Source organism: Polyodon spathula, chromosome 3, assembly GCF_017654505.1.
Source record: "Polyodon spathula isolate WHYD16114869_AA chromosome 3, ASM1765450v1, whole genome shotgun sequence".
Taxonomy (NCBI): Eukaryota; Metazoa; Chordata; class Actinopteri; order Acipenseriformes; family Polyodontidae; genus Polyodon; species Polyodon spathula.
In genome coordinates, this window is record NC_054536.1 from 19883602 (window position 1) to 19908693 (window position 25092).

Consider the following 25092-nt stretch of genomic DNA (forward strand, 5'->3'; position numbering starts at 1 on the left):
TATGTACCATTTGTGCCGCCCCCTTCAATTTTCCGCCCTAGAAGGACGCCTGTTCTCCCTATATGGTTACGCCAGCCCTGATTACATTTCATCAGTCAGTACGCTCTAGAAAGAAAAACAAAAAACATGGCAGGCAGCGAGTGTAATGAGAGAAAAGTACAGCCTTGGGATGCTGAGGAATTTAGTCATTTTAATGTGTCCAGTTATAATTTTCCCCCCAATTTTCTCCCAATTTGGAATGCCCAATTGCTTTTTCTCCTCACCACAGCAATTCTCCACATGGCTCAGGAGACCTGAAGATCCAGTGGACGTCCTCCGATCCCACAACCATGCCATGTTCCTTTTTCACCCAGGAACTCGAGAGCAGATGTCAGAGATCTACTGACTTCTGGAGGACAAAGGCCAGCCCTACAGGTGTCTGTTCTGAGCTCACTGGGCGCCTGGCCAGCAGAGTTTGCTGTAGAGCACTGAGGAGAAACAGTCCCTGCCAGTTTTTCCTCCCTAACCCACGGGAGCGCCTGAGCCAATGTGAAGACGGCAAAGACGGGCCTACTTCGCATAGCCGGGACGTGAACTTGCGCTGTGTGTCTCATCCTGCGCACCACACGACTGCGCGTCTACCAGGTGAGTGACTCTGAGACTTGGTTAGTGGTTTTGATGTACTTAGAAAGAAGGCATGTTTGACAGCTTAATAGAAGGGGGTGCTTTGAACTTGAGTTTTAAATGGTCACCAGGATGCTGTATATTACTAATGTGTATTGCAAATAAATGCAAACGGAGATGTAGTAGGGTTTAAAAGACCATCAATGGCTGGTTTATATAGAACTGTAAAGATATTAATTGCATAGAAATTATTTTGATAAATTCCTCCAATGCACATCAATCTGGTAATTGTGATTAGGCGGAAACATCCAAACAATCGTATAAATAACCAAACTAGTACTAGAATCAAAAAGTAAAAGCGTGAAAAATCAACAGAGAGAAAACAGTGGCAGGAGCTTAAAGAATCAGTAGCGGGGTTCTGAAAAAACATAACCTTACACGACCCCAGGTGTTACTACAACTGTTTAAATAATGCACCTGTCATTTTTCTATTGCTGTTAAGGTTATAACAACTGTTTACACTTATAACTTTAAAGTCTGTTTCAAAGCTCTTTTAAAAATGGCCACTCTAGTGCACTGATAGTGTAAGGATTATTACCCACCTTGTCAATCAAGTAACACAGCAATAACGAACCATGAGCAGAAAAAACAGAAAAACCAGAGCACCTGTTATGTTTTTCTTTAATTTTTTTAAATTTTTTTTTTTTTATCGCTTTTCCTGCAGTGATTTAGACGACGTGAAGGGGATTTCAAACATCACCATTATTGTATCGGTATAGTAACGACAGCTTTAGTAGCAAGTGATTTGCAAATGGAATTTGTTAATAAAATCTGTTAATGCTTTGAAATTGAGTCGATGAGGTCGTTAATGAACGAATTTCTCGTTAAAAAGCTTAATTGTTGCAGGTCACATACATAATTTCCTGTCTCAACAACTAGATAAGGTGGACTCGTTAATCAAAATGCATATTAACGAGATCAAGAAAAATAAATGGAAGCATAATTCGCTGTTACGGAAACTACTAGCGCACAGAGAGGCGGCTCTCCCACCAGCGAGCAGCAGCTAAATGGAAATAAAAAATAACGGGAATATCTATTTTGTGTATAATTTGTAAACGTCATTTAAAATAGTGCATTTTGCCATCCAGAATGTACATTTATTTAGAACACTTCACATATAAAATGCTGATTTTTATGATTTTCTGGCGTGTGGGTAAAAATCGGACGGCACGGATAAAAAAAAAACAAAAACAACCTTAAATCCCACTAGTCATTTATCCTCAATCTGGTGGATATTTTGCCACAACTTACTATATGCAATTCTTTTAATGTCCATTTTGCAATCTTTTTTGGTAAAAAAAAAAAAAGGTGGGGTAGGGTAAGGCATCTATGTAGGCATGGTTGGAATTTATTTTCTTATATTGACATCTACTTTTGTATGTATTTTAGTATGTGCGATTGTAGGCTATAAATAAATATGTTTTTGACGTGCCATTTGTGTTTGTAGTTATTATACATGCATACCATGTATGTAACACTTCATTATATATTTATTAAGCTTTTAAAATTACAATAGACCTCCCTAACCCAATACACAATTTGTTTATAATTAATTGTTCTGTGAATTCCTCTAATCATGCATTTTCTCTAGTACTCTGCTCGCCTCCACGATAAATAAACTCAGCATGATTAGAAGTATCCACCAAACACTTACAATATTATAAGAAAATTTTATATGCATACAATGTTTATATGTACATAAAGTGTGGGGGAGTCTGAAAACATTACAGATACATTAAGGCACAATCCATGTCTATGATCTGTTTCCTGACAGCCGTGGTCCTGGCAGCTGCTGCAGGAGGAATATTCTGAGGAGGTTCCAATGGTTCAAGGATACAGAACACTACAAAGATCCAAGGTTTGTGGGTCGAATTGAAGCACCCCCCCTGATTTGTCAAGGCACGGAAACCTCATTTTTAGTAAACCAAAGATCAGCTCGATCACATTCCTAGTGGATCTGTGCGTACTTGTACGCCAGTTCTTCATTCTTGTGTGGATTAGACACAGGTGTGAAAAGTCAAGGACGCATTGCAAATCCGCAATCACTTAAGGAAACTTTATTATAATACCTAATGTGCCATTTTCTATATCAGGATTTCTTTATTTGCTCATAGGTTTTTATTTGTGTAATTCAAATAAAATCTACAATCAAGGTCAGCTGTCATATAATGTATGTATCCAGAGTTCAGTTGCATTGATAATTTCTTGGTAGGAACACCACACTGGGTGCAAATAATGGTATATAATTTTAGCAGTACAACAAATGTTCCGTAAGGTTACAAATGGTTAAAGCAAGTAAATAAATCTCACTCATAACCACAAGTATAGAAAAGGCTAAAATATTTGTATAACTACAAATATTGAATTATCTAGGTAGTCTTAATACTTACCTACTAATATGCCATCTGGGGTATTGGGTCTCTGAAATGATTAAACACAGCGGATTGTGTCAAAATGTGCACATATGTTCCAGGTGTTATAGGATGCATCACAACTCACCTGCATGTTTAGTGAATGGAACTACTTCCTGTTCACGTATGGATACGCATGATGCTGCAATGATTTGAGTGTAACCTGTGTGCAATCGATGGCCCCCATTACTCTGGGAAATTCAGCAATGTTATAAAAACATTTTAATATTTTATTGCTGCTCCTGATTAAGTGGGATACTGATATAACAATTAATCCTGTTTATCAAGTCACCCATGACCCTTTGAAATGATCCAGAGACATCGAAGGATAATGCTGCAGACACCTTCATATGTGGGGATACGGCATGGGCCTTTTTCAAACTCTAATAGAGGTCAACATAGCTGCCCTATTCAGATGCAGTCAAATTTTTAGATTGTCGTCTGGTAAATCTAAGGAATTAACCATGGTCCTGCACACTCTCTCTCTGTATTGTTGGCGTCACAGCTGGGGTCTGTCAGTCTCAGGCTCACACTCAAGCTCTAAAATTACAGTGGCTGCTACTGCTGCTTCAATTGCTGCCACTTCCAGCAAAGCCATACCCTTTTCCAAGTGATAAATTATATATAATTAACACGGATTTCCTTTTAAATTCCCATGCTACCAAAAAAGATATAGTCACAAGAAGCCCTGCTTGTTAATATATTAACATTATCTCGTAAATCAACATAATTTCGGTAATCACATTAGCACGATTATTTAATAATGAAATAGGCATTACGACCGCTTTAAAATGCCCATATCAATGATACATAATGATTCAATGATTCTTGAATTAACACTGAAGTTACGTTGGTTGTAACGGTCAAACATTTTCCCTTTGTGTGAAACTTTTGTACAACCCCCCCCCCCCCCCCCCTGGGGTGGCCCTGCCTTCCCCATTTTTGAACCCCGGTGCACTGGAGCGGCCATTTTGAAAAGAGTTTTGAAACAGGTTTTAAAGTTTAAAGATATTTAAACAGTTTTAGTAACATGCGGGGACAAAGAATGCTGTATTTTTCAGAACTACTTACGCTTTTGTAAAATGGTTCTTTTAAATTACTGTGTTCAAAAGGTTTCAGGAGTGCCTCGCCACACGCTTCGTTTAGTATAGGCCAAGCTGAATATTCTGTACATCTGCTAAATTAGAAAAAGCCCACTCTGTTGAGCTGTTGGCTCCCTGAGTTCCAGTGTCCCACTATAATTAGATAGATACAGTAACTATACATTATTTATGTTCTGTAACTGTGATGTTTCAGTCCCTGACTCTCATTAAAAATCCCTATTTTGCACATTTTTACATTCAGAATTAGATATTAGATTTTTATATGAGCTGTATTTTAAACATGTACAGTGGTGATAGCATTTAGATCCCTTGCTGTTTAGATCTACTGAGTACACCCCAGTGTGTCTGCGTGTTGATGGATAAATAACCCCACGTTAAATAGCTAAAGCCCACTTGTAAATAAGGCTTTTTAAATTCAGTTTGGGAAGGATAAGTGATCCCTCCTGCTGTGCACAATGCCCTTTTCTTCAAAGGGGCTTACATGCTAGTCAGAAATGTCTTCAAACTGGAGTAGTTGCACAAATTGAGAAGTAGTTATTACAGGGCATTACTATAGTAATTATCACAGAGAGAATCCTACATACAGTATACCCCACTGGCTTCCTGTTACTGTTATTAACTTTAGTTCTGCCTGTGTGTGTGTGCGCGCGTGTGCGCGTGTGCGTGTGCGCGTGTGCGCGTGTGCGCGTGTGTGTGTGTGTGTGACTTTGGGTTTTGTTCTGTTCACCAGGGTCAACATCCCTGCTCTTGTTCTAATGCCAGTGGGGTATTTAATGTCCACAGTAGAAAGAGGACCTTGGTTTAACATGCCATCTCCTGCTGAGACATTGGTTTTGTAATGATCACTTTAAAGGTTATTTAAGGACCCTTTTATTTGATTGTGTTACATTTTCCCAGGTATTGTACAACTGTTTAAATAATGCCGGGCTTACACTGTACGATTTTTGCTGATCACGACGAGCTGAGGAGTCGGTGACTAATTTCTTAAAATCTAGGATAAATCGAGGTTGTTGGGGACAAAACGGTTGATAAGTGTGAGAGGGTCTATGGTACCCCATTAGCTTCTGCGATCTACCGACGCTCTTATGACGTCCTGACAAATTTCTAACATGTCAGAAAACTTTAATCCCCGACTTTAGTTCTTACTTGAGTTCTTACTTTAGTTCTTACCTGGCTGCTCAGTTTGGTAGGATGGCCTGCTCTAAGCAGATTCCTGGTGGTGCCATATACCTTCCACTTCTTAATGATCGACTTGACTGTGCTCCAAGGGATATTCAATGCCTTTGAAATCTTTTTATACTCCTCCCCTGAGCTGTGCCTTTCCACAACTTTATCCCTGGAGTTGTTTTGAAAGCTCCTTGGTCTTCATGGTACTATCTGCTTTGAATGCACTACCCAACTGTGGGACCTTACAGAGACAGGTGTATTTAATCTGAAATCATGTGAACCACTTTTATTGCACACAGATGGACTCCGTTCAACTTATTGTGTGAATTCCTTAGGCAATTAGCTGCACCTGAGCTTATTTAGGAGTGCCAATACTTATCTAATTAAGTCTTTTCAGGTTTTTATTTTTAATTGATTTGTTTTTTCAGCCCCCCCCCCCCCCCCCCCAGTTTTTACATATTGAAAGTGTTGAGTAGGTTGTGTAAATCAAAGGAAAAAAATCCAATTTAAATGCATCAAGATTTCAGGTTGTAACACAACAAACTGTGAAAACGTCCAAGGGGGGTGAATACTTCCTATAGGCACTGTATGTGAACAGGAGGGTGATGGGAAATGTAGTTTGAGTGGACCATGCAGGTCCACGTAAAGCCATCTTGGAGGCAGTGGAATGCAATTTGAAAGTTTAAAAAAGTGGTAAAAATTAAAACAGTACACACACCTCACTTAAACAGTTGTAGCAACACATGGGAACATGTAACACAATAAAATTAAAATGTCATTTTATATACCCTTTAAAAACTTTATAAATTTAACTCATTAAGCGCCTCCCCTTTTAGATCTGGACCATTTGACACAGTCTGAGAGAGTGAGCTTAGTGAAGCATTGACAACGCATAATGCTTAAGGTTAATGCTACCCACAGGGGAGAAGGGCAAAATCACAACTGTACTAAAAACAGTGTGTGTTGTATGAAACCAGAGAATATGCTGGACAATGTGTAATTTGTCAGAAGATTTTTTTAAAAGTTACAGGAATGGTGATAACCTGCAATACTGTTTGTGAAGCCTGAGTGTTTATATTGAAAATCGCTGTACAGTTGCACTTTCCCTTGCTGCTCCATCCATGGAAAATACAACAGTACAATATACAGTGTCCTTTGGTGAGCCACACTTTTCTGGGTCCCCCATTGAAAGTACTGACCCAGCTTGACCTTACTGAGATTGGACAATATCACACTTCAAGGTGGAATGATGGCAGGCTACATTTTACATATATTTCATCACTATGTTTCCACTATTTTGTTTATGGTTCTATAATCCTTAAGGGTGATTATAAAACATACACAATGTAAATGGAATGCAATGTGGATAAACTGACATACATATTCAATTTAGAAACAATGTTATTTGACAGGAACTGTACAATAAAACAGCCATATGATGCAAAATAATAGCTGTAGGCCTTTACTGAAAGTCAGAATAAATTGGTTTCCTGAAATAAAGTTGTCAAACAAGATTAAGATTCCTTGCTTCAGTCACCAGCAACAGCATACTGTCTTGTGGGTCAATACAATCTCTCAATAAAATAAAATGTGGGCACAATGAAACAGACAAGATCCCCACTGTGGGTAAGAGCGTTATGATGTAGTCTAATTCCCAGTACTGCAAAAATGTGAGTATCATCAAATATATGACATTCTCTGTAGAGTCACACTTACTATTGAAGTTTTCCTTCAAGTCACCATCAGTAATAATCCCATTTTTATTGGAGCTCCTGTTCACCGCGAGTGAGCTTTTACCTTAGTCCTGAACTGAACACCCCCTGCCTGCTGTTCAGTCCTCACAATGAGAGATTTTTTTTTGTTCCAGTTTGTGCCAAACTCTGTGGTGGTTTTGTTCTGTTTTCAGGGGGCTTGGTTGAGACCCCCAACAATATTTCGCTGAGCCACCTACCCACTTGATTAATTGATTCTATTACTTTGCAATCACTTTCACTGTAATTTCTTTTTGTTAGATTCCTCTTTACTAGCACCATTTTAACCTGCTTAAAGTGGTTGTAAGGAACAAAATGATTCCATAAATCTTACTTGTTTTAGACCTCCATGAGTTACTTAAAGTCTCAAATGTGCAATTCTGAAAGAAACATATTGCAACAACCCTGGGTCTGCTGTAACCATGTTCTGGAAGGTTCTGTGACCCAGGGCCAACAGTTCAATGCAGCAGGGATGCCAGAGACAGGTGAATCGTCACCAATCAGTGGCTCCGCTTGCCGCGCGAGTGGTACCAACATTGTTGACAAAACCAAAGGGATGAGATGTGGCAACCATCAGGGGATAGAGAGCGGGAAGCTGTGTCTGCTTGGGATGGGTGGCTGGTGCACTGGGCGTATGCCCTGAATGGTGAAATAAGTAAAGGATTCTAAGTAGAATAGCCTGGACTTGAACTGACGACCTACAAGCTATAGGGTGCATCCTGCACGTGGAGCGCCTGTAACGGATGGGCCACTTGGGAGCTCCAGGAATTGTTTTTTTAAGGTACACATGGGGCATACTGCATTATACTGCATATCTTTCCAGGGGAATAATAGGACCCAACCTAGTTTGCATGTAAAAATTAAGTGAGGGCAAATGGAGAGCACAGTCCTCATAATGTGGCCATTGAATGCATTTTGGTGTATTACCCCCTATGATAAAAAAATTAATAATCATGTCTGTGCATTTGCACAGACATAGTTAAGGTTTGAAGGAATATCCTGTTTAAAGTCAATCTTACAACTAGCTCAAAAGGGTGGTAAAACTGCACCAATATGCATGAAATGTTTATGTGTGGTTGGACTGACAGGCTCAACAAACCCTATGAATGGGGTAGCATTTGGTTGAATACTTTTTGAGATGCAGAGTGGCAAAAAAGCTAGCTATTTTTGTATGTTTTTTTTTTTTTTAGACATTATTATTAAGACGCTTTTTTGTACACCTATATCTCAGAATTTTTTAGCAAATTAAGGAACCACACTCAGCATGCGCATAGTCCCTGGGGTGTAGATGTGCAGTGAGGTATTAATATATTTTAGGAGGACAGAAATTGAACCTCAAAGATAATGGTCTGACATCGCTGCTGACTGACGTCATTGCTAGCTAGAGTCATTTGTGACCGTTCCATTGCACTGAACAGGGAGACGTGGAATATATAGTTCAGCACACAAACTTTACATACTTGGTGCGTGTCTCAGTTCTTCTGTGCTATTTAGTGTCTCAAGTTGTGTTTCCACCACTGCATTATGTGGCAGTTGTGTTTATTTGATTTTCCAGGATGCCTTCTGAAAAACAATGGAAATTAAATGGCAAAAACTTTGTTAAAGTAACGTTAAGATTTGGTTGCAAAAGTCCAGAAGGTTAGGAAATTGCAAGTTAAGGTAGCCACGCAACCTTAACTACGCACCCTTATGTGTATGTTTCCCGTCACACTCGACATATATGACATCATCATTAACATCGGCAATGACATCACTAAGCACATGACAAATTCTCCCCGAAGACATAACACTGGGAACTCATAGTCATTGTGATTGGTAACATGTTCAGTAACTGCAGCACAATGTTTGCTGTCTAGCTAATTATTTCACCAATGTTCTAAGTAAAACCAATATATTCAACACAGTAGTGGTATAGAATTAATTAAGGACCTTCCATGGAACTAATGTTAAACAAGTCATATTTCTCCAAACGCTATCAGCAATAGTCATACAAACAATATTTTCTGTATCTGGAATTTGCAACATTGGCTTTCTTGTATTAACTTGTATTAACTGCACTGTTTCACATGGCAAAAGGAGTAACTTGCAATTTGCTAACCTTTTGGACTTTTGCAAGCAAACCTTAACGTTACTTTAACTAAGTTTTTGCCATTGAATATAATAATAATGAAACAACAATGATATATTTTATAGGAAGTATGCAAACTGTTTTACACAGTCTTATGTAAAAAAAAAAATCTCTTGTTACAGCTTGCTGGTTGCTTGATCTGCTTTACTAAAGGGAACACATATGTAAAATTATCAAAATATCCTAAACGTTTTGGAATAATGGTGGTAATGATATTTCTGTGGCATGTTCCTCACTAATAAAGGATCTCCCTTGTTCAGTCTGTTAGTGCCTTGTGGCATGTTACAGCAGTGTCCAATATAAAATAAATATTGTTTGCAGTGACTGACAAACCATGCTTGAATACGCTTGTCAGTGCCTGAGAGGTTTTCATCTTTGCTGAGGACATCATCGCTGGATATGTGTAATTAGAATAAACACAACCGCAGTAGTGACTGGAGACAGCTATGTCAGTTTCATTTTCACATCACATCAGTTATTTTGTTATTCTGTGAAAGCACAAAACTGACGCAGTTGCCCAGTTATAGCAATCTGCAGAAGAATCTGTAGCACATCATTCTTATTCAGCAAGCATATTTTTATTCTGTACATGGTCTGTGAGTGACAGGCAGTTTAGTTTAGTTTTCATAATCTCACACTGATGCAACATGACAAAATATGGAAATGGAATGTGAATGCACTTGTAGCTTTCAGCTCCTCAGGTAATTAAACATTCAACAGCTCATTTCTCACATACGGTTTGAAATACAGACTTTATTAGTATGGACACTCTTTGGCTAAGATGTAACATGACCATATTGTGGTATTGGACTTTTTGTTTTCTGGATGATAAATACCAAAAGCCTTGAGATACTGGCTTCACAAATGCGTCCTGTAATTTTCTAGGTCAGTTTGTGGAATGTGTTTGTATATTAAACCAGCTTCACAAGCATCTATTATATGTTGCTTTTGTGACCACAAACTAATTATGTTTTTAATAGACTACACTAATGATCAAAGGTTACCACCTTGCTTGCTTTTGATAGTTCCTTGGCTGCTCTTTTTCAAGACCTTGGAATGAAGACTTGACTGATAGGGAGAAGCATTGTCTCCTAAATCCAAGCACAACCTTTAACAAACAACAGTATTACTAGTAATGGACTGGAACAGGGGGGTAGTGTCACGTGTGTGGGTTGTTACTGCTTAAGAATGAGGCAGATGCAGAGTATTGGGTGTCGACACGCCGCACAGGCGCTCAGATTTACTCAACACATGCTGACACTAGTGTACCAGCAATGGTAAGCCCTGGTGTCACATTTAACAAGGAAAACAAAACAACGCTAAAAATAAAAGTTTGCCACCCAAGACGAGCGCTAGTTCTACTAATAGGAACGTCCCGCTCCAGGAACCTACTACTCTACGCAAATCCTCTCTACCCTATTTGGGATCAACCTCCCCTAAACTAACTTACTTCTGGGCTCCCAGAGTCCCGGCATCCTCACGGCGACTCCTGCCTCTTCACACAGACTCGTGTTCCCGGGGTTAGTGTCGGCTTCAGCTTCCCGGTTGACAAGAGTCTACAACACAACATGTTGGCCGTTCAGTAGCCTTGAGCTGTAGCGTAGATGCTGTTTGAGCTCTGTGCAGCCTCCCCGGGCACGCCCCCAGCCCCCTCAGCGTTGGATGAGTGTATGTATATGTATGTGTGTATATATATATATATATATAATATATATATATATATATATATATATTTTTTTTTTTTAAAGTGCCACCTAGTCAACCTTTATACCTCAACTATTTGACTCTGTCAAATTAAATCATTCTGCCCCTAGCTACTATTGCCCCTTAGTACAGAACACAGTAATGTGCAGGGGTTCTCTACATAGATGCCACAGCATTGTTACAAAAATCATAAAATATGAAAGTTTTAATTGTTTGTCCTCTGAGTCAAATGGTATCCTGTCAATTTGTCACACACTTTTCATCACCAACAATTCATCACCAACAATTAATCACGGACAATAACTCACCAATTAGGGTTAAGGTTAAGGTTAAGGTTAGGATTAGGAATAGGGTTAGGGTTACAAGCGCCACACCAGATGAATTGTTGGTGATGAATTGTTTGTGATAAATTGTCATAGACCCCAGTCAAATAGACAACCATTTCAGCTAGTGCCTTCGACAGTATTATTCTTTGTTTACGATTCCAGGCATCCAGATATTTTCAGAAGCTTTTAAAATTGAAGATTTTAACCCTGTTCCTCTCTCTGAATGTCTTCCCAAGTTGTACTGTTGTTGTTTTATTTCTATAAATTATTGACCTTGGATTGTATATATCCTGCTTCTGGTAGATTCCTGATTCTACTTTGATGTACAGAACTCCTCAGTACATTACTGCACTTTCAGAGACTCTGCTGCCTTGCAGGAAGAAAATAAAAAAATAAAAAAATAAATAAATTCAAACATTTCACAGTGTAGGACACAAATGGACATTTTATACAATAACTATGCACCAATATTTTCTACATAGTCACAAACTAGACTCTATAACAAATAACTTGTATACTAAATTAGAAATGGAAATATCTTAAATTCATCTTTTTTTTTTTTTTTTTTTTTACTGCAATATGATTTAAAATGGACAACTTTGTATTCACAAGGCAAATGTAAGATTTGTACTATTTGGTAATTTTATAAAACTTTAAAACATATAACAAATAACGTAAAAGCTTCTATTTAACCCAAATGATCTAGTTGTTTTGCTGGTTATGCAAATGGTATTCATGTCAAGGATTTAGTAGTATATGTGAGCTGCATACCCCTGTTGCCTGTCATCATGGTGATGCCAGATATTACACATTTTTGTAAGATAGCACAAATTATAGATGTTTGATAACTTCTTCCAGGCTTGCTGCCATGTCTAATCAGTGCAATCCTGGCTGTCCATAGACAGGTCTAATTTTTGAGTCTAACTAATTAATTTGATCATAGTTTTATGTAAAAAATATGCTAATCAGAGGCTTTTAATTGTTTTTCAAAGACAGCAGTAGTGCTAAATGCATTAAGTTTGGCCGTGTACCAGGGATGCCGTCCAGAAATTATTAATATAACTTTTTTAAAAAGCACCAATATTCTGTTCCTGTCAGCTCTATATATGGTAAACTTCCTGTAGTATGTTCTGAACACAGCTCATCAGCATTGTGTTATTGTGGATTGCAGCTGCTGTGATGTTACTTCAGTAACAGTGTTTTATAGCCTGTTCCACACATATGACTAGGTCCCAGGACTTTCTTTATGATAATTGTATTAAAATATGCTGCGTGATTACACTGTGATAGTATATAGCAATGTCAACATTAAGTTCAATAGTGCAAGACCAAACCATAGTATCTTCCTTAATCAATAGCCTATTGCACCTGGAGAAATTCAGTAGGTTGAAGCACATAGTTTAGTCCTCGGTGCAGTGCTAAATTGTTATTGCAAAGCCAGATGAATGTTAGAAAATAAAGTAGAATCAACATAAGACTAGGCACATGAGATCAATGTGTCATATGATGTGCATGTATATCTCCAAGAGCTGTTGCAAAAGACTTATCTTATTTGAAGGGGTAAGTGGGTGTCTGACTATATGGTGCATTCATATTCTAGACAGCAGCTGGAGAAACCAAGGTCATTGGGACATTTTATCTAGCTCTTTACACCAAATTGGGACTGGCACCATTTTTTTTTTATTTTGTGAAGAGTTCATGACTGTTTATATTAGTAGGTGGAGACACTAAGTCAGGGGTGTAAATCGTTTTGAAAATTGGTGCCAAATTATCAAACTCTGCCCTAATCAAGCCCCCCTCCCCCACTCTTCAATTAATTTTTAGTAATGTTTGGATGAGTGTGGGTGGGTCATGTGAGGAGTACAGACCCAATGAGAAACTATCATCATCTATGGTTGCTAAGGAATGAAAATAATAATAATAATAAATAATAATAATAATAATAATAATAATAATAATAATAATTAAACATGTCTACCGGCACCAGAATTTAATTAGATTTAATTTTCACCCCTACAAGTAATGCTCCACTGACTATTGCCAGCAATACAATAGAAAACTTGAACACTAGATGGTGCAAGATTTTACTTCTAGTTCTATGGTAGACAACTGTAAAGCAGCTTCTGAACTCATGTAAATGTACTTAGATGTAAAAAGTGTAATACAGTTTAACTGTTCAAATTATTCACTAAACACTGAAATACATAACACAAAAGCAGTTTTGCCCACTGTATGCGAACAAGACTTCTGTAGCATAGCAGTTTATTCCACTTCAGGTTTTGTTTTTACAATGGCCTTACTGTACCACAGTTTATTGTCATATCATTAAGCTGGAATGGATCAAAATACTACCTGGGTTTATAGCAAGTTCAGGGTTGCAACAAGCTCAGCTATAATTCTCTTAGTCAAATAAATGAACAGAACTGGAGGATTTTTATTTTTCTCATACAATCAGTGCCTTCCCAGGGTTTTTGGTATTTTCTTGTCACATTTTATTGAGTACTCCATCTCCCTCTTCCTACTGATTTTTGACTGTGTGTGTGTGTGTGTGTGTGTGTGTGTGTGTGTGTGTGTTGGTAGAATCTTTTGAGGCTACATTAAAAATTCCACAAGCATAACTGCATGGGATGGGACCCTCCACCTAGTTGAGTTGGAATTAATCTTCTGTATCATCGCTTCTCTATTTAATGTAATATTTTTTTGGCTTTTTTATTTGATATACTTCCAAATTATCTTGTTATATAATACATAGGTATTAAAATTCAACAGATGCACAGCACTGCCTGTCTAACTAAACTCAGCTATAATGATAGCTGCCTGAACAAGCACCTCTAGCTGTATTACGTGCGTGCTGACCTCACGGCGTGCGGAGGAGTGGGTGGGCAGGGACTACTAGGGCTCGAGGCGGATTCGGTGGCGAGTTTATTTTAGCGCAGCAGCAACAGCAGAACGAGTCAGTCTAACTGGGCGCTTTGCGTTTCCATTTCATTGTCTACCGCTGACGGTTAAATTATATAAACAAAGAAAAAAAAAAAACTACCTTTTAGAAGAAGTATATATTTGGAAAACAATATTACAGTAAATATATATATATATAAAAAGCACAGGACTCGGTGAAAAAAATAAGAAAGAACAATGTACCGCTACCAAGTTTTAATTATGAGCAAGAACCGCTTTTTGTTGTAGGCGATTCAGCATTGCAATAAATCTCATCCTCCTTTCTCTTGGCTCTGTGGCTAAATCAGAGGCGCTTTAAATCACCCTCGACCGTTAAGTGAAGTAGCCTATACAGTTAGATTTTCTTTATTCTGTGAACATTTTCTTCCATCCATCCACGATGAATTTCCAGTCGGCCGTCCCAGTTCCAGTGTCGGTTTCGGTGTCTGGACTCTCTCAGCAATCACAGCCGGCGGACCTTACCCACGGTACAGTACCGGTTCCAGTTCCTGTCCCTGTGCCTCCTTCCATCCCGTCTCAGTTCGGATCGGGACAGATTTCGGGCTCGGCGGCGGCACAGTTCGGCTCGGGGACTGTATCGGGCCAGGCACCCCAGTCAGGTCCACCGGGCTCACAGTTCGTGCTGTCCAATGCGGCTGCAATTCGGGGCGAGATTCATCGGTTTGAGTCGGTCCATCCGAATATATACGCCATTTATGACCTGGTCGAGCGGATCGATGACATGGCTCTGCAGAACCAGATCCGGGAGCACGTAATATCCATAGAGGGTAAGTCTAGAAACTGTCAATAATGCAGTATAATTTGTAATGTGGCGCGACACGGGTTTGTTTACAACGGCATTAATGCAGCATTGTGAAAGTCCTTCCATTATTCTACCTCAAACTGCATCGCTAACTTGACTTTGTCCATTAACAGACCGAGAGGGAGTGTGTCCTTTCAGCATCGTGTCAATGTGGCATAATTGATGTGTATTCTTCTGCAGTCCTATCACAGTGCATTAGCAGCAATGCAGCGTCTTACTGGATTGTAGGTACTGTGACTAAAATATGGTGACTGTTTCTTTATATGCGTTTTACCACAATAACAGTGCATTGCATGCACATTATAACGCGGTCAGATGGAACCTACATGCCACAGTGTAAATATGGATCGATTATTTATTTTTATGTGTGTGGAAACTCGCAACCCTCATTTTCAAAAGCATAACCTGGAAATATGTTTAGTTGTGTAATCCACATTGATACATGGTTATTTTAAGTGATATTAAGACTCGGTAGTGCTTTGTTATGCACCAACGTTGTTGTGTCCACAGTATCATTGTGCAGCGGCGCAGTGATGGTGAACCGACTTTTCAAAAGCCTCACTATCAAGCAATCCATAGTAATGCAGTATTACTGTGTTGTAATTTACTAAGATATCATGTTACTGTGTCTCACATGAGCATTTCTGTCATTAACGTGGTAAAGATGCGTTTTATGTGCATTCAATTATGTCCCGATACTTTATTATTTGAATAGTTTTTTTTCAACATCCTGGGCTGAATTCTTAAAGCTGTTTACACCGAATTGGCATGGGCACATATGTTCAGATTGAAGTAACACACCTAACTGAATAAAATTGCCAAACCAGATGTAAAAAACTCATAATCTTTAACTTAAAACATGCAACTCATCTTTCCTTGTTTCTTACTCATTTTAGAACTGGAATGGTGTTTGTTTCCTTTCAGATACAATTTGCCCAATGCCGATTTGGAGTAAATCATTTTGAGGCTCTAGCCCCTGTCTGGAATCTGTACAGTTCTTGCTGTATGCAGGAAGACACTTGAGGTGTGATTACAACCTACCAGCAGTGACTGCACTTTGAATGACCATTATGGGACACCAGTAAATTATTTAGTAAGGTGAAGTGCTAATGGGCGTGCTTTTTAGTCAAAAAATAAACAAGAGTAAAAGCTAGATCATAGTGTTGTCAATCTGTGATACTCTGTACCAGAACGTGGAGAAATGGGATGGTTCTATATTGAAAATACGCTGAATGACTGAAGTGTTAATTTATCAATCTATTGACTGCAAGTTGATATCCACAACTATACGGTATGTTTTGTATATGAAAGCAAGTACCTCCTCAAGTCAAATACATGCAAGATGTGTATAGTTCCTACAGAATGCACTAAAGGGTAATTGGGGGAATTAAATGTGTAAACTGAAAAAGAGAACTTCTATGATGTGTTCAAATAGCTATTAAAAAAAAAAAAAAGTTTATAATTGTAATCTGTACTCTGGAAACAGCGCTCTGTTCTCTGACTTTTGAAAAGGTGCTATGGAGACTGCGTTATTGTATAGAGAGTGTGTTAGCTTTATTTTTACACCCTGCGCACTGGAAACAGACGTCAGATGGGAGAACAGTGGTACTGCCAGTGAATGTAAACCAAAACAAAGCAGGAGAGGGTAAAGAAGTGTGGCTCAACACTTGCTTCATGCACATTTTAAACGACTACACTGCATTACACTGAACATGTCTTTCAGCTAGCTAATGTGCTGCAAGGGTAAGGTGCATTCATTTATAAATAAGTGAATGTATTTATAATGTCATTCGTTCAAGTGGTTTGACATGAATCAGTACACAGCACGTTGTTTCTTATCATGCATGCTCCCCTAGACCAGGTGCACTAGTTGTACTTATATTATTCTTTTGCTTTGAACATACTAGTTATGTTGTCATTTCATCATCTCTGCATACGGTCCTCTGCTATCTTTTTTCATTATTTTTTTTTTTTATTAAACTCATTGTTCAAACCTTTGTTACAAAGATGACTTGCATGTTAGTAAATAATTTTTTGTTAAACTGTGTCCTTATGTTTTTCTTATAAAATGTCCCAAACTTTCTCCATAATCTATCAATGAAATGAGTTAACATCCTTTCACAAAGCACACTTTTTGTAATTAGTGTTGATAGTTTTGCCCTTCATGCTCCTTGCATAGTAAATTTATTACATGGTCAATTTGCCTACGGTGGACCATCGTGCATTCAATAGTGACTCCAGCCTTCTCTGCAGTTCAACGTACCTTGTTGACTCAATTTTATTTACATTTCCCAAAAGTAATTTTAGGCCATATTCTCATTGGGTCGGTTTAGAGGGTTGGTTTGCACTTGGTTTGGTACATTTGGTGTGATGTGTGAGCAACAAGGTCTGTTTGAGAAATGGACCGTACCGAGTCCACCTAAAGAGGTGGCCTCGGTCCATTTGACACAAGGAAAACAAACTATACAAGGTAATGCCACTCGGAAGTAAACGTTTCACGCATAGTTTAGTTCGTATTCTGCGGAAACAAGTAGAGCAAAAGCATCCTTAATTTTGTGTCCTGGTTGGAAACGGTAACATTTTTTGATTGTATTTTATTTAAGTACAAAACTGCATCAGTGTGCTCAGCAAAATAGCAGAGTCATTTATTAGGTTGTGTTGGCTCCATTAAAAACTAATTATATATACGGATTATTTGTTTAGTCATTCTGATTATGTGTATCATGTTTAAATTGTAATACTAATAGCTGAAAATCTGGATCTGGAGTTTTGTACATTTAACATGTTTTGAGATGACAATATAAAGAAAATGAGCTCTCTCCTGCAATAAATACACCTGATTTTGTTTAACTTTTAAACTGTTATTGTGTTATTATATACTGTTAATTTAATGGCTTCAGCGTTGTTACGGCATCAGTGAATAAAAAAAAAAAAAAAAGAAAACAGTTTTTTCTGTTTTTAAATCTGGTAACCCTAATTGCACGAAAAGTGCGATAAACTGAAGCTCTGATATAAATTTCATCAGGCATCAAAATCCAAGCCTAATAGCGAGGAAATTTTTCTAAAAATACTAAATGTATTCATTCTTTTCTCAAATTAATACTAGCAGGTCAACAGGGCAGTCTTGCATAACAGAATACTGCACTCTTCTACTGCATATCATTCAACACATGTATTAGTTAAATTGGCGAAGCACGCGTCGCCGTTCCCCGGCTTTCTTCCACAGCAATATGTAAGAGTCCAAACATGCTATTAAAACTGGAGCAATACTTCAATAGCTGCCATATTTCAAGATACCTTGCAGGATATTGTAAACATCCAGTTCAGACCATATAAACGAGCCGAGTGCACTTGCAAACTGCATTGTGATCACAAACTAACTTGGTCCTGAAAAAAATGGAAAAGGACCAAATAAAAAACAAAAATAAATATTCTTATCTCTGGGGACAAAGTGGAGGCGGCCATATGTATTTATGTTGCACGTTGAAGAAATGCCTCTTGTGAGCCACTTGTCTGTTTGATCAGACAGCTAAGCATCATCTTTATCACAGGTTGCTTGAGTCTGGGAATATGGACATTATCTGCCATATATTAAAATGTTGCATACAGTGAATGTAGGTCATGGTGATTTAGTTTTTCCTAATGCCTCTAATTTTGTTTTTGCAGCATGGCAATATAAGCAAGTCTTTAAGTGTGATTTATTAAAAAAAAATACAAAATACATTCTCTCGCTCTTTGTATTAATTAGCTTGAGCATATCCCAAAACTTTATCTGGAGAGAAATATTAAAGAACTTGCTGTGTTAATTTGATCCAACCATTTCCTCCAGGTAAAAAAAAAAAAAAAGTGAACTGAATTGGGCCCTGTGTGTCGTTAAACTGGGGGTCTCATGAGATCTCTCTTTTTCTAATGGGGGTGGGTGGGACGCTGTTACAGTGGAGGAGGAAGTTATTACACAAGGGCTTTGGTCTAAATGAAGCACTGCTGCAATCTGGGGCTGACACTCCTGATGTTTGGTTGGCTAATAAGCTTGGTCTTGAATTCTTCAAATTGAATCTCAAGAGGTTCAGTGGAATTGTACAACACATCTATTGGTGTTCTGATATTTCAGTTATATTTGAGAGGGCTCTTTTGATGTTTGAAAGTCTGTGGTAACCATTATGTATTATGATTGTTCATAGTGGAGACTTGCATGTACAGCAAGTGTTGCGTATTTAAATTCATAAGAACTGTAACTAGTACAGCATTTTTTTGTTCCCGAGAGCTGTGGGAGTCCAGTTTTGAGATCTTCTGTGCTTCTAAAATTGCACCTGGTAGTTGAACCTCATGACTGTTAGAATAGTTGTCGTCATTTTACAGTTTGTAGGGAATACCACATTTCCAAAGTAACAATGTTTTCAGCAGAATGAAATGGAAACTGGAGAATTGAACAGGTGGAGTTTAACTTTTGTTTTAATTTGTGTCCCATTTTTAAAATGAGACTACAGCCATGAAGTCTGGATCGAACAGGCGCTGTTTCCATTATGTATGAATCTTGGCTAAATACACTGTGAGAGTGGGTGCCCATCTTTACCACAGTGAATGCAGAAACATTCATAATTGAGCCCTCTTCTGTGTTATATTTCCTTCTTGTAAAATAGCCCCTTTTCCATTTATACTGCCAGTTGTAAAAATGCGGTTTCCATTAAAATCTAGAAATCAATATCAATACTCAGAACTGGAAAAAAAAATAAAAATAAGCCTAATCTGTGAGGACAGATCACATACTGTATTTAAATTGAATTGAACAAAGATGCTGTGCTGCCTTAAGCCCGGGAGTTAAAATTTGCTGGCATGAAAGGATTGTTCTACTACAGGGCTCAGACCTCAGCAGTGAAGTTCTGTCATGTGGGTTTGAAATATCCCAGTTCTCTTTTTCACTGTATCATTTTCTTTTTGTTGTCCCATACTGGTTTAAAGCTCTCTGTTGTCGCACAGGGGCTTCCAAACATGTGTCCTAACCAAGTACAGCTGGAACAACAAAGTGCAAGCACTAGCCAGTCCCCCTGAAACAGATATTCCATACGAATACCGACATGCTCTTTAAAGTTTGCTGACATGGTCCACAGCAGGGTTTTTTTTTTTTTCTGTTGCTGCCTTATTGTCAAGGTGCAACAGTACAAAGTTTAATTACTTTGTTTAAAATACCCCTACAGTTCTACTACACATACTGTACTCCTGTAATCACCTACATTATGCAGTATTTAACCTAAAGTGAAATATTTATCAAAGGAACATTATTGATGTTAGAAAACTATAACTGGTAGCTTGGATAATTTATGAAAAGGACTTAATAAAAAAACTGTGCCAAGACTTTTTTTATTGCTGCTAATCTTAACATGATAAATAAACCCAGTGCACACCTATTAGTATTTCCTAGACAGAAAGGACATTATAGTATAGTAAATTAAGTCACTCACAACATGAGATATTTTAATGATCTAATTGGCAGCATATCTTTATGTAGAGGGCCATTTATTTATTTATATCTCCCTTATATTGTTTGCATATTTTAGGACCATGGGCCTTTGAGATATACCCTACCATCTGTTGTTTATTAACCAATGTTTTTTTTTTTTTTTAATTTCCTCCCCCCTCAAAAAAAAATTAAAATAAATAAATATTCAACAGTATGTTGGGCTATGCAGCAATGAGCATTAATCCGTTGTTTTATATTGGTTTAGAAACCACATGTTTGCAGTGCAGGCGAAAGCTGGAGCTCTGGGAGATACCTTACTATTTTTATGCATGTCAAAATCCAGACAGCAACTCGCTTGTTTATTCTCACTTAAGTCCCTGGAGAAGGAAATGAGGCTGGCATAACCCATTTGACTGGCACCTCAAAGTTACATTCCTTCTGGGTCGGGGGAACAGCCCCATTAGTCAGGGCTTGACAAATCAACCTGTCAATGCTGCTGGCACTAACAAGGGCTGTGCAGGGTTAAACAAACCTTATCTATAGGATGAGTCTGTCAGCCTTGCAGTAGATCCATCAGCAGCAATGTTTCCCATCCTGTAGTGTGCATGTTTTCAGCTTGGAGAGCTGTGAGGGGAAGCTCGAATGGAAATGACTACTGGAAACGTATCCGACTGTAGCTGGTGTCATGGCATTTAAAATTGACAAATAAAATTTGTTATCCGTATTGGTTCAACATGGAAGCTGAAAATGTGCAAGCTTTCGAGACCATAGGTCCTTTCATAAGGTGAAAGTGGATTTGAGAATAAATAGTGAAGATAATTACAAAATAATAATTCATTTACCTCTCTGGATGATAATGAGATGCCCACAGTCACAGGCAGGTTTCTTGAGACAGCATGCAGATGAGCAGGAACTCTTTCCTGGGGTGACCTGCCTTCTGGAGGAGGATTAAAACCTGCCAGCTGCTTGCAGGGGGCATGACATCGGTGCCATGGGCAAGCAGGAGATGTGTAATACTCATTTAAACTGTAATTACTGTATATACTACCGTAGTGCGGTGATACACATTTGAAACTCTTAAAATTGTGAACAGTTTTGAGAAACTAAGATACTACTGCTAAAAAAAAAATAAGAGCACTAAGTTTGTTTGCACATATTTCGATTTTTGTTTAATAGTCCCCAGTTGGGATTACAGTCCTAGTGTGTAGACAGTGAAGGTGTCTGCGGAGACATCTCACATTTTTTATTATGGCTTGAGAACGGGTTATCCGTTTTGTGATGGGTTTTCCGTTGTGCAAATTATTGATTGTAGCTCATGTTTACGTATGTTTGCATGACTTCTTTCCAAGCTGGGAGATTGTAAGATCAATTCTGATTGGTTGTTGCAGCTCGACCGAAATATGATTACACTTTGTATGGAGAACTGTTACTTCACAGAGAATCAGTCCCTTCACAGCCAACATTTGGACAACTGTGTTTATAGCCTACAAAAAATGTGAAGAAACACAGTCTTCCGAAAGGGGTTTGAACTGGCAAATGTTAGTTGACCAACTTTGTTCTGTTGTGAAATGAAACCCAAGTTTACAAAGATAGAATTTCTTTAGACCTGTGGGTTACCCAGGGAGCAGTAAAGATGCACTTCTATTCTGTGTATGGCGTCTTCATTACACAGTGCCTGTATGATCCTCTGCACTTGAGAAAAACCTTAAGAAACCTTGCATTTGACTCTGTTAACAGTGTGGACTTGGATGAGCTAAGGGACAAATTATTGATCAGAGATACTTCTATAAGGGATACTAATTGGTTAAAGGACAACATTGCTTAAAAACAAGACTTTGTCAGCAACTCCTATATACTTTGTCTTGAAATCTAAGGTTTAGAAAATATAAGTACTGTATTCTGTTATGAATGATCCTGTTATGAATGTATATTATATCAAACTACAGTACACCCTCGCTAAAACAAACCTGTTGGGGCCCAAGACATTTGTTTGTTATATCGAGAAGTTTGTTATAGCGAAAGGACAATCAAAATGAACGAATTGCACATACCTGTTTGTCTCATGTATGCAATATTCTGCCTTTACTTTATCCTGTTTGTTAAAGAAGTAAAATGCAGTACAAAAAGCAAAAATCCTGAATGGAAGCTGAACTTTTATTCAAAAATCAGTCTGACACGAATCTTTTCAAAGTGCACCAAATCTTAATCCAACATGCAAGAATCCCAAACTGAGCTATGCCTGTGTTTACTTCTTTTTTTCAAATGATCAACATAGTTTCCAGCTTTGTTGCAACATAAAATAATTTTTGTTTCAGAGGTATAGTTACACAGCGTGTGCTTTTTATTAAGACAAAATAGTTGTCTTCACTGCAGAGGTGGCATCCTGTGCGTACAGAACGGGATGTTTTTAATTATATTTTTTTATTTGGGGTCCAGGGGCCAGGTTCTTTATAGCCAATGGTTTGTTATGGCGAGAGTGTACTGTATTACCACTCATGTTTTTGTCCTTTCCCTGTATCATGCAACTAACCTGGTTCTGTGTACAGAAAACCACGCATTGTGTTTTTTGTATCCTCGCAAATATTTGTTTGCTGTTAATCATCTTAAAAGTTAAGTAGCCATTCACCCCTCCCCATTGCAATCGTTTTGAGCAGTTTGAGTTCGGATGCTCCATTACTGAAATTGAATCCTTTTTGTCTGTATCAAAATGTACCTGACCTTGTCTGAGCATGTCAAATGCTAGTTATTGTAGACTTGCCTCTCATACTATAGTGCACTCTGTGTTTGTTCCACACAAAGTACTGTTTTAGTTAGTGATCTAGCTGAGAGCTAGGTGTTTTGCCACCGCAGTGTAAGAAAAATAAAACCAACACTGGTTTAAAAATGTAAATCAAGACTCCAGCCTGATAATTTACACTGTCCTCGGCCACTCTGTCGCATTACAATTAGCAAAAGTGTGCCATCAGCAGTCTATATACAGTATACACATGGCAATGGTGCTCAATCACTGCACAGTACATCAAAACAAGTCCTCGTGGGTAAGCAGCTTGTTATATAATCACGATTATGTGTACTCACAAGTATGCAGAATCTGATTTTACTACAGCCTACTGTCTGGAGAAGCGACCGTCTCGTGAGGGTGCCTTGTTTAACTGCCATGCAGGGTTACGTGTAATGGCATTTGAATTAAAATGGCATTACAGTACACTATTTTACAAATTCAAATTTAAAAACAGCTTTACTGGCTGTACACATCATTGCACTTGATCAAGTACCATATTATATGTAATTAGTTTGCCCCGAAATGATTCTTTTATAAGCGAATTGCTTGATTCTTACAAGCGGAGTATTTTACATTGGTTGGTGTAGGAAGGATTTTGTCCCAGTGGTTCTGATCACTATATTTGGTTGATTCTTTTATCGGTGATTGTTATAAAAAGAGTGAACTGTATTATGATAGACCAGCAGGCAGGGACAGCAGAGTTGAATAGTTTCCGATTCTTTGGAATTGAGAAGCACACAAAGAAGCCTCAATTTTAAGGATTTTACAGCCACAGATAATGTTGGGTAGATTCTCATGCAATGGTGATTTAGCATGTGTTAAATAGATCAATATTGGAATAACAGAACCACTCAGAGTGACTGGTGAACATCACTTACCCTTTTAAATGAGGCATTTGAAAATTCTGTATGGAAGTTATAGAATTGTAGGCTCTGAATAATTGAAGTAATGCAGGTAGAAAGAGAGAGGGGAGAGAACCATGTAAGCCCACTTTTATAATGAAGGTCTGCTCAGCTGTTGTAGTGGGAGCCAGTGCAGGAGGATTCATTGTTATGTAGAGTTAATGACTCAAAGCGATTAAGTTGTCTTGGGGGGCAGTTGCAGTCCTTTTGAACTTTTCCGCTGTGATCCTTCGAGCAAAAGTGTTATCGAGCTGGTGTCAGATTTTCTGCGCAGTTGAGCGTGTCTATTTATGACGTCTAGGTTTCGTACTTGGAACCTCCGCACTTGTTCAATTAAAATTGTAATCTTGTGTGTGTGTGTCTTTGTTTAATCTTATGAAGTGGGAGTGTAGAAACTTCAAAGCGACACATCCAATGTTCCACCTGGGAAACTGAACACTTTGTTGTTTTTCATGTTTCAAATGAGATGGGAAGGAATTGTCTTGTTACTGAATAAAACTGATTTTGACGCCAAAACATATGTTTAATGATACAGGTTTGCTTATCTCGCTTCCATTTATATTAATCCCATGCTGTCTGGCTTAGCGATTCTTATTATAAATTCTAATGCTGCAAACCTGCTATTACAACTCTGTTCATTCTACAGTGAAACGATGCGTGGCACTTTCTTATGATAGCTATTGGGATGCAGAAGTTGTCTATCATGCACTTGCACTACATAGCTTCTTGTAGTTGCCTAAATTGCTCATTTATACGGAGCAAGGTGATTCATGTAAATCACCCTTTATATATATATATATATATATATATATATATATTTTTTTTAGTAGAGTAGTTGGCTCGTTAATCATTTGATTTTATCGCGCATTGTGCATCATCTGGACCGTTGCATATCGAAGGTCTCTGCTGCCCATGACTTTCATACATGAACACAAAG

General features: G+C 38.1%; 1 protein-coding gene across 2 annotated transcripts in view; it reads left to right on the plus strand.

The window, feature by feature from the left end:
• Positions 1 to 14157: 14157 nt before the first annotated feature.
• Positions 14158 to 25092, plus strand: part of LOC121312828 (arf-GAP with GTPase, ANK repeat and PH domain-containing protein 3-like) — a 195819-nt gene continuing 184884 nt past the window's right edge. Inside the window, exon 1 of one of the 2 annotated variants that reach the window (XM_041244636.1) lies at positions 14158 to 14978. In XM_041244636.1, the coding sequence (XP_041100570.1) occupies positions 14591 to 14978 (388 nt within the window). In that variant the 5' untranslated portion in view covers positions 14158 to 14590. The remainder of the gene's footprint in view (positions 14979 to 25092) is intronic. The other variant, XM_041244637.1, reaches the window with a different exon arrangement.